Source organism: Mobula birostris, chromosome 26 (genome assembly GCF_030028105.1).
Source record: "Mobula birostris isolate sMobBir1 chromosome 26, sMobBir1.hap1, whole genome shotgun sequence".
NCBI lineage: Eukaryota > Metazoa > Chordata > Chondrichthyes > Myliobatiformes > Myliobatidae > Mobula > Mobula birostris.
In genome coordinates, this window is record NC_092395.1 from 7,750,222 (window position 1) to 7,761,396 (window position 11,175).

The following is an 11,175-nucleotide window of genomic DNA, read 5'->3' on the forward strand; positions in this document are numbered from 1 at the left end:
TGCTGTGGATAAACCAGCTTCAATTTCCCCTGCACTATAAGAGTTACTCAAGAGTTTAACACCATAAGACATAGGAGCAGAATCTGGCCACTTGGCCAAAACAGTCTGCTCTGCAATTCCATCATGGCTGTGTTATTATCATTTTTAACTCTATTTTCCTGCCTTCTCCCCGTAACCTTTAATGCCCTATCTAATGAAGAACCTATCAGCCTCTGCTTTAAATAGACTTGGCATCTGCAGCCAGCTATGGCAATGAATTCCACAGATTCACACCCTCTGGCTGAAGAAATTCCTCCTCGTCTCTGTTCTAAATGGACATCCCTCTATTCTGAGGTTGTGGCCCTGATTCTAAACTCACTCACTATAGGAAACATCCTCTCTACATCCACTCTGTGAAGACCTTTCAGTACTTGATGGGCTTCAGTGAAATTCCCCCCTCGTATTTCTAAACTACAGCAAGTACAGCCCCCAAGCCATCAAATGCTCCTCATACATTAATCCCTTCATTCCAAAATCATTCTCATGAACCTCCTCTGGACCCTCTCCAATGCTCGCACATCCTTTCTTAGATAAGACGTCCAGAACTGTGCACAGTATTCCAAGTGTGGACTGACAAATGCCTTTTAAAGCTTCAGCATCACATCCCACTCTTATGTTCTAGACCTCTTGAAATGAATGCTAACATTGCATTTGCCTTCCTTGCCACTGACAAAACTTGCAAGTTAACCTTTAGCGAATTCTGCACGAGGATTCCAAAGACTCTCTGCAACTTTGATTTTTGAATTTTTTCCCCATTTAGGAAATAGTCTATGCTTTTATTTCTTCTACCAAAGTGCGTGACCATACACTTCCCTACACTATATTCCACCTGCCGCTTCTTTCCCCATTCTCCCAGTCTGTGCAAGTCCTCCTGCAGGTTCTCTGCTTTCTTGACACTACCTGCCACTCCATCTATCCTTGTATCATCTGAAAACCTGGCCAAATGCCATCAATTCCACTATCCAAATTGTTGACATATAACATGGAAAGAAGTGGTCCCAACACAGGCCCCTGTGGAACACCACCAGTCACTGGCAGCCTACCGGAATAGGCCCCTTTTATTCCATCTTGGCCTCCTGCCCATGAGTCAATCTTCCATCCATTTTAGCACTTTTCCTTTTATACCCTGGGCCCTTGATAAGCAGCCTCACGGGCAGCACTTTGTTAAAGGCCTTTTGAAATTCCAAGTAAGCAACATCCGCTGACTCTTCTTTCTCTGTACTGCCTCAAAGAATTCCAACAGATTGGTCAGGCAAGATTTTCCCCTTCAGGAAACTGAGCTGAATTTGGCCTACTTTATGAGGCTCCTCAAGTACCCTGCAACTACATCCTTGATAATGGACTCTAACATCTTCTCAACCACTGAAGTCAAGCTAACTGGCCTATAATTTCCTTGCTTTTGCCTCTCTCCCTTTTTAAAGAGTGGAGTGACATTGCAATTTTCCGTCCTCCAGAACCATGCCAGAATTAATTGATCCTTGAAAGATGATTATTAATGCCTCCACAATCTCTTCAGCCACCTTTTTCAGTACCCTGCAGTGTAACTATCTGGTCCAGATGATTTATCTACCTTCAGACTTTTCAACTTCCCAAGCACCTTCTCCTTAGTAGTAGCGACTGCGGCCCCTTGGCACGCTTGAATTTCTGGCATACTGCTCGTATCTTCCTCAGCGCAGACTGATGCAAAACCTTAAGTTTGTCTGCCATTTCTTTGTCCCCCATTACTACCTCTCCAGTGTCATTTTCCAGTGATCTAATATCTACTTTTCCTTCTGTTTTACTCTTTATATATCTGATAAAATGTGGTATATTCTGATATTGGTTAGCTTACTTTGTATTCATCTCTTCCCTCCAAATAATTTTTTTTTAGTTGCCTTCTGTTGTATTTTAAAAGCTTCCCAATCCTCTAACTTTTCACTAATTTTTCCTATATTATGTCAGAATCAGAATCAGGTTTAATATCACCGGCATGTATCGTGAAATGTGTTGTCTTTGCAGCAGCAGTACAATGCAATACATAATAAAAGGACTGTAATTTACAGTGAGGTAGTGTTCATGGGTTCAATGTCCATTCAGGAATCTGATGGCAGAGGGGAAGAGTCATTCCGGAATCGTTGAGTGTATGTCTTCAGGCTGCTGTACCTCCTTCTTTTCCTGATGGCAGCAATGAGAAGAGGGCATGTCCTTGGTAATGGGGTCCTTAATGATGGATGCTGCCTTTTTGAGACATTGTTCCTTGAAGATAGAAACATAGAAAACCTACAGCGCAATACAGGCCCTTTGGCCCACGATGCTGGGCCGAACATGTACTTACCTTAGAAATTACCTAGGGTTACCCATAGCCCTCTATTCTTCTAAGCTCCATGTATCTATCCAGGAGCCTCTTAAAATACCCTATCATTTCTGCCTCCACCACTGTCGCTGGCAGCCCGTTCCACACACTCACCACTCTCTGCGTGGAAAAAAAACCTACCCCTGACATCTCCTCTGTATCTACTCCCAAGCACCTTAAAACTGTGCCCTCTTGTGCTAGCCATTTCAGCCCTGGGAAAAAGCCTCTGAATATCCACGCCATCAATGCCTCAAGATGTCCTGGATACTACAGAGGCTCGTGCCCATGATGGAGCTGACTACGTTTACAACTCTCTGCATCTTATTTTGATCCTATTAGTAACCACCCCTCCAGTGATGCAGTCAGTCAAAATGCTCTGCACGGTAAATCTGTAGAAATTTGCAAGTGTCTTTGGTGACATACCAAATCTCCTGAAACTCCGAATGAAATATAGTTGCTGTGTTACCTTCTTTGTAGCTGTATCAATATGTTGGGCTCAGGTTCAATCCTCAGAAATATTGACACCCAGAAACTTGAAATTGTTCACCTTTTCCACTTCATCCATTGAAGTGCCACACAATAATATCGTCAGCTTGGTTGAACAGTAAAAAAAAAAGTGGCCCAGAAATTCACACCATTATACATACCAAAGGCATATGGCTTGGGTTAGTAAGTTATGGGGATGCTTTGTTGATGCCAGAAGTGTGGCAACTCTGGCAAGCTGCCCAGCACAATCCTCGTTGATTTAATTTGACACAAACAACGCATTTCACTGTATGTTTTGATGTTTCGACACATCTGTGCAGGCTGATGGAAAGTCAATGTTTCAGGTTGAGAACCTGCAACAGAGGAGGGATTATTGTAAGGAGTTTGTATGTTCTCCCAGTGACCATGTGGGTTTCCTCTGGGCACTGTGGTTTCCTCCCAAACTCCAAAGACGTATAGGTTGGTAGGCTAATTGGTTACTTGGGCTCATTGGATGGGAGGGGCCCACTGCTGTGCTTTATCTCACCTTCCAACAACCCAACAGTCCAACCAGCTGAGTTGCTCACCTACGACTGGAATTTGTTAAATATTATCAAATGTACTGAGATACAGTGAAAATATTGTCATGCACACTGTTCAAGACAATGGATGAAGTCTTGGGCGATCTCTAATTTTCATCAAAAATTCTGCTAATTTTGGTTGTTGTTGACCTCGAGCAAAAAGAACCGATGCTGAAACTCTGCTAAATAACAAAACAACTGCAAATTGGTTTCAAAACCAATTCACAGCTCATTCAGCTGTGTACTTGGAAGGTTCAGGTAGCTCTTGCTAATTTTCCCTGATAATGAAGAACTGTGACCAGAAGCTCTGACTGAGCTGGACCATTAATGTTGTCTGTAATCACTTCTAAATTGCTTTTTATAAATGCTTGCACTGTTTATTTTGGTGAGACTATTTTCATTTGTTTGGAAGAGGTATTGCCAATGAGATGTTAAACTGAAGCCTCATCTGATGAAATAATAGATGTATAGTTTTCCACAAACATTAAAGCAAAAGACAATAGAATGCAGAAAGGTCTGATCACCACACAGTGCATTGAGGTAGAACAAGGTAAAAAAAAAATAACAATGCAGCATAAAGTAACAGCTACAGAGAAAGTACAGTGCAGGTAAGCAATAATGTGCAAGATCATAACGAGGTAGATTGTGAGGTCAAGTGTGCATCTGATCTTATTAAGAATGATTTAATACCCTTAAATCACCTGGTATGGAGGGGCGGGCTACTGCACAATATTGAAATAAGCTGCAGGGAGTTATAAACTTAGTCATCTCCATCATGGGCACTAGCCTCTGTAGTATCCAGGACATCCTCAAGGACCGATGCTTCAAAAAGGTGACATCCATTACTAAGGACCCTCATCACCCAAGTCATGCCTTTTTCTCATTGCTACCATCAGGAAGGAAGTTCAGAAGCCTAAAGGCAAACAGGCCACCCCTCTAAGCTTAGTCACTGGAGAAGAATGGCACTTGTAAGAGAGGCTACTGTGACACCAATAGTCACTCTGAGTGAGCTGCAGAACTCATTTGGCTGCAGATGAAGTTCAAGCCTCCACAGTTTCTAAGGCCTTTCACAAAAAGGGTACTTATAGACAAGTGACAAGGAAGAAGCCCTGGCCAAAAAAACAGCAGCATATCCTTGCCAATAAAGACTTTGCAAAGCATCACTTAGAAGATACTATAAAGATGTGGAAGAAGGTCTTGTGGTCACTTGAGACTAAAGTGGAACTTTTTGGCCTCAACACTAAGGGGTACGTGTGGTGTAAATCTAATACAATGCAACAGTCAGGCAACGCCATCCCCACTTTAAAGTGTGGTGGGGGCAGCATCATGCTATGGGGATGCTTTTCAGCAGCAGGGACTGGAAATCTGGTCAAGATTAATGGGAGGATGAATGCTGCTAAAATACTGAGAGATCCTGGATAAAAACCTGCTAGCCTCTGTACGAAAGCTTAAACTGGGGAGAAAGTTAATCTTTCAACAGGAGAACAACCCAAAGCACATTGCCAGAGCAACCATGGAGTGGCTTCAAATGAAGAAAATTGATGTCCTTAAGTGGACCAGTCAGAGTCCTGACCTTAACCCGATCAAACATTTCTGGCAAGACTTTAGTCTGCTCTCCCCGCTGCAGCCCAAGATAAACTGGCAAAGCCTGAGCAATTCTGCAAGGAGGAATGGGCAAATCTTGCTCCATCATGTTGTGGAAAGCTAATAGAGACATATCTAGAAAGCCCACTGCTGTAATAGCTGAAAAAGCTGGTTCAACAAAGTACTGAGTGCAGGGGAATGAGTACTTCTGTACTGCTGATCTTTCAGGTTTTGAATTTTTAGCTTTTCATTCTTGACAATTTTCCCTGCTTTTTGGGCTCTACTGTGGGGAACAAAAGGAGCATACGTTTCACAAATAAAAGTTCTCAGTTAAATTGATCAAAATTCCTCATTGTAATACTCACTTATGTGAACAAAGGGTTGGGAGCTGAATTTACAAGGCACTGTGGAGTGAAAGGGGAAATGTTTCCATAAGATATAGGAGCTAAAGTAGGCCATTTGGCCCATCAAGCCTGTTCTGCTATTCCATCATAGCTGATTTATTATCCCTCTCAACTCCATTCTCCTGCCTTCTCTCTATAACCTTTGACACCCTGACTAACCAAGAACCCATCAACCTCCATTTTAAATATATCTATTGACTTGGCCTCCACAGCCATCTCTGGCGATGAATGCCACAGATTCATCTCCCTCTGGCTAAAGAAATTCCTCCTCCTCTCTGTTCTAAAGTGACGTCCTTCTATTTTGAGACTGTCCCCTCTGGTCCTAGACTTAGTCAAGGCGATGTCTGGGGCAAGTATTTTTACACAGACAGTAGTGGGTGCCTTTTGGGTTGTGGTGGAAGCCAATTCGATAATGGCACTTAGGAGACTGGTAGACTGATCCATGAATATGAATATGGTCACATGACTGTTAGACTGGCTCATGAATATGAATATGGTCACATGACTGTTAGATGGACTCATGAATATGAATATGGTCACATGACTGTTAGACTGGCTCATGAATATGAATATGGTCACATGACTGTTAGATGGACTCATGAATATGGATATGGTCACGTGACTGTCGGATGGGCATATGAATGGAGGGGTAGCTAACAAGTGAAGACCGGAGATTTAGTTTAATTTAACACGATGTTTGGGGTGGATACAGTGGACTGAGAGACCTCTTTCTGTGCTGTTCTGTTCCATGTTGCATGTAAAAATAAAGGCTAGAAAATCTATCGCACATGAGCAAGGTTGCACAGTAGCGTAGTGGTTAGCCTTGTAAATGCTGCCTGGGCAGGGCGAAAAGTGTTATCAAGGATGCATCTCACCCTAACCATGAACTTTTTACTCTCCTCCCATCCGGTAGGCGCTACAGGAGCCTCCGCTCCCACACCAGCAGGCACAGGAAGAGCTTCTTCCCTGAGGCTGTGACCCTGCTGAACCTCACATCACAGCGCTAAGCAGTATTGCACCCATATAGGACTGTCTCAGTACTTTTATATTTGTGTGCTGTAGCACTTTTTATTCACAGTCATTTTGTAAATGACACTATTCTTTGCATTTCTGGTTAGATGTTAACTGTATTTCATTGGCTTTGTATCTGTACTCGACTCAATGACAGTAAAGTTGAACCTAATCTAATCTTAGAGTGGCAGCTATAAGTTCGGGCTTCGATTCCCTCTTTTGTCTGTCAGGAGTTTGTACATTCCCCCTGCAACCATATGGGTTTCCTCTGGGCACCCTGGTTTCCTTCCTCATTCCAAAGATACACGGGTCAGTGTCAGTAAATCATGGGTATGCTGTGTTGATGCCAGAAGCATGTGACACTTGTGGGCTGCCCCCCCCACCACATCTCTGACTGTGTTGGTTGTTAGCACAAAGCAAAGCATTTCACCTAATGTTTTTGTGCTTTGATTTACAGTACATGTGGCAAATGAGGTCTTTAGATTTACATACTACAGCTCTGAAAGAGGCCCTTCAGCCCATCACTTCAATGCTGGAATGATTCCCAGCTTTCCAACTGAACAGAATGAGTCAAACTCTGCTCAATTCAGCCCACTGACTGAGCTCATTGCAATCCTGACTCCCATGCTTACTAGCCTCTTTATTCCATTGGCCCAGACACGATGGGCTGAATGACCTCCTTCTCATTGATAATTGTATTCTCGATTCTGTGTCTGTTTGAAATAATACCTGCTGTCTGTTGATTCCCACAGATGCTCATCTTCAAAAAGACCCTGATGGATTTGCCAGATAACGAACAACTGAAAAAAACCCTCATCACTTGCGTCCGAATTGCCACATGGAACCAGATCCTCGATCCTTGGGTTTACATATTGTTCCGAAGATCAGTTTTGAGAAGGTTCAACTCAAGTTTACGGTCCAGACCTTCGATATCGTCATTGTACCCCTCTATAAATGCATCGTACAGCAGAAGATTTACACAGGGCTCTGTAACGACCTCCTAGTACACAGTTCAGACTGAATTCCACTGACTTTGACCAAACTAGACTTAGTTGTAAATAATGTATTTTATGTTATATTAAAGCTTGCTTCTTTGTAGTATATGTAATATTGGTTGTAAACAATAATTGTTTCTTTAAGACCATCATTTCTCTAAGAACTGTGTTATGTGACCAACTGCTCGGAGGGTTACAGCATTGTACGTTTGTATATAAAACATAGAAGAGTATAGCACAGGAACAGGCCCTTCAGCCCACAATGTTGTACCAAGTTAAAAACACCCAAAAACTAATCCCTTGTACCTACATAATGTCCATATCCGTCCATCATCCTTACATCCATCTTCCTACCTAAACATCTGTTAAAAGCATTCCAGGCATCCACTACTCTTCGAGTAAAAAACTTACCCCTCACATCCCCTTTCAACTTAGCCCCTCTCACCTTCAATGCATGCCTCTGATATTAGACATTTCAACCCTGGGAAACAGATACCCACAGCTGACCGTAAGGAGATGGTACGTTCTCCCCTTGCCCGCATGGTTCTCCGGGTTCTCTGGTTTCCTCCCACAGTCCAAAGATGTACCGGTCGGTAGGTTAGTTGGTCATTGTAAATTGTCCCGTCATTAGGCCAGGGTTAAATCGGGCGTTACTGGGCGTTGTGGCTCGAAGGGCCGGAAGGACCTGCTCCACACTGTATGTTAATAAATAAATAATCTCTGACCGCTCTGTCTGTGCCTCACATAATCTTATAAACCTCTATCAGATGACCCCTCAGCCACCAGCGCTCCTGAGAAAACAAGCCAAGTTTATTCAGCCTGTCATGATAGCGCATGCTGATGTGGAGTGCCTTTGAGGAAGTTGGGCTCTTGGTAAACAAAACATAGCTTATTTTGACCACCTTGTGTCGTAAATGTACACCACGGTGGACAAATACATTAACCATGTATGTTTTATCAACCATTGTTAAAGCATGGAGTGACCTGGTGTCCTGCATAAAAACACAGAGGCTTTTGACTGTAGAATTGATCTTGAATACATTAAAAGTGCTGTATTTAAATTCAGTTAACATTGGGTTAATTTTACGCAAAGGAAACACGAGAGGCAAATATGAACATTGATAGCAACACTCACAAAATGCTGGAGGAACTCAGCGGGCCAGGCAGCATCAATGGAAAAGAGTAAACAGTCGACATTTCCGGTCAAGACCTTTAATCAGGACTATCAGCATCTACAGATTTTCTCATGCTTGTGATGAACAGTGAAAGCTCATTAAAAATATTGGATAGCATGACTTTGGTTTTGCAGCACATCAAAGTAATTAGAAGAAGAAAAATTGCCATTAAAGCAAATACTTTGTCAAGAGGAACACATACCAAAAGCTGGAGGAACTCAGCATCTATCAAAATGTCAACATTTCAGGCCAGGACCTTTCAACAGCACTGGAAAGAAAGGAAGAAGATGCCAGAATAGGAAGGTGAGGGAAGGAGAAGGAAGACAAGCTAGAAGGTGATAGGTGTAGCCAGGAGAGGGGAGATGAAGTAAGAAGCTGGAAGGAAATAGGTAGAAAAGGATGAAGGGCTGAAGAAGAAGGAATCTGATAGGAGAGGAGAGTGGACCATGGGAGAAAGGGAAGGAAGAGGGGCACCAAGGGAGAAGAGGTAAGAGGCTAGAGTGGGGAATAGAAGAAGAGAGAAGGGGAAGGGGGAACTACCTGAAGTTCAAGGAAACAATGTTCATACCATCAGGTTGGAGGCTACAAAAAACTGAGGTGCAAAGGGACTTAGGAATCCTTGTGCAGGATTCCCTAAAGGTTAATTTGCAGGTTGAGTCTGTGGTAAGAAAGGCAAATGTGATGTTAACATTAATTTCAAGGAGAATAGAATATAAAAGCAAGGATGTAATGTTGAGTCTTTATAAAGCACTGGTGAGGCCTCACCTGGAGTACCGCGAGCAATTTTGGGCCCCTTATCTTAGAAAGGTTGGGCTGACACTGGAGAGGCTTCAAAGGAGGTTCATGAAAATGATTCCGGGATTGAATGGCTTGTCATATGAAGAGTGTTTGATGGGCTGGGCCTGTATTCACTGGAATTCAGAAGGATGAGGGGTGACCTCATTGAAACCTATGGAATGGTGAAAGGCCTTGATAGAGTGGATGGAGAGAGGATATTTCCGATGGTGGGAGAGTCTAAGACCAGAGGACACAGTCTCAGAATAAAGTAGCGTCTTTTTAGAATGGAGATGAGAAGGAATTTCTTTTGCCAGTGAGTGGTAAATCTGTGGAATTCTTTGCCACGAGCAACTGTGGAGGCCAAGTCTATATATTTAAGGCAAAGGTTGATAGATTTTTGATTGGTCAGGGCATGAGGGGATACAGGGAGAAGGCAGGAGATTGGGGCTGAGAGGAAAATTGGATCAGTCATGATGAAATGGTGAGGCAGACTCGATGGGCCAAATGGCCAGATTCTGCTCCTTTATCTTATGGTCTTTGTCAAAAAAAAATTGGCAAATAAAAGTGAATTCAGAACATGAAAACATTTGTTGCCGCAACTATATTTATGGAAATAAGCCAAAAATGATGTGGAAGTTCCAAGATTCATGTATTGATGATGTGTTTGGCTCTCCCTCAAGCTTTTAGACTGCATTTGATTTAAATTTGGATACTTCACTCAGTACTATTCATGGTCATATTTCAAAATCACTTAGTTTTCCATTTGAGTGTAACTATTGCCAGACCAAAAATACTCTTTCTGCTCCCAGTGTCTCTGGAGTTGATTTTAACTAGCCAAACTCAGATTGACGTGGTGCATATGATTCTAGTGTGGCTTCTTTAAACTTGCTGTGCCTTTTTGTGCTGGTTTCGAGCTTGTGCCACTTGGATATGGGGCCAGAATCAAATCAAATCAAATCAATTTCAAGTTTAGTTATCATTCAACCATACATGAATACAGCTGAATGAAACAGCATCTCTCCGGGGCCAAAGTGTAAACAGGCCGTATTTAAAATAGCAAGAAAATTAACATAGTGACGTAAAAAAACACATATACGGCCCACGACCCTGAGCAACGTGTCCCACAGATTGATGGTACTGTTCCTGGTAGTGCGTGGTCACTGCCACCTAACCTGTCATTCCCTCGATCAAACACTTGAGGGCAGCACCAATGGGAGAGACCAGCCTCCAACAGAGCTAATATAGCTTCAATTAGTCCCTTGGCTTCAAGAAAAGAGGGCATCTACGTGCTCTATAGGAATTGCCAGCCAGCCTCGCTACATATCCCTCACTCCAGAGTAATACACAGAAAGTACTGGAGGAAATCAGCTGGTCAGGCAGCAGCTCTGGAGAGGAATAAACTGTCAATATTTCAGGCCAAAAACCTTCCTCGGGACTGGAACGGAATGGGACAGAAGCCAGTATAAGAAGGGGCAGAGGAAGGTAGATGGGTGGGTGAGGGGAGATGAAGTGAGAAGCTGGGAGGTGATAGGTGGAAAAGGTAAAGGGCTGAAGGAGAAGGAAGCTGATAGGAGAGGAGAGAGAGGAGGAGGATCTGGCATCGGGGGAGGTGATAGGCAGGCGAGGAGAAGAGAAGAGGTAAGAGGGGAAACTGAGGAGGAATAGAAGATGATGGAAGGGGGAGGTGGAAAAATTACCAGAGTTGGACAAATCGATGTTCATGCCATCAGTTTGGAGATTATTATCCCTCACTCCAGAGCTTTTCTTGTCCAGTCCGTGTCTGACTTGAAATTGTACTTTGATGGGCAGCTC

At 43.1% G+C, this 11,175-nt stretch overlaps 1 protein-coding gene across 3 annotated transcripts in view; it reads left to right on the plus strand.

The window, feature by feature from the left end:
* Nucleotides 1-9,932, plus strand: part of tbxa2r (thromboxane A2 receptor) — a 52,876-nt gene extending 42,944 nt beyond the window's left edge. For all 3 annotated transcript variants that reach the window (XM_072244121.1, XM_072244122.1, XM_072244120.1), the window contains one exon: nucleotides 7,169-9,932. In XM_072244121.1, coding sequence (XP_072100222.1) covers nucleotides 7,169-7,420 — 252 coding nt within the window. In that variant the 3' untranslated portion in view covers nucleotides 7,421-9,932. The remainder of the gene's footprint in view (nucleotides 1-7,168) is intronic.
* The last annotated feature ends 1,243 nt before the right edge of the window (nucleotides 9,933-11,175 follow it).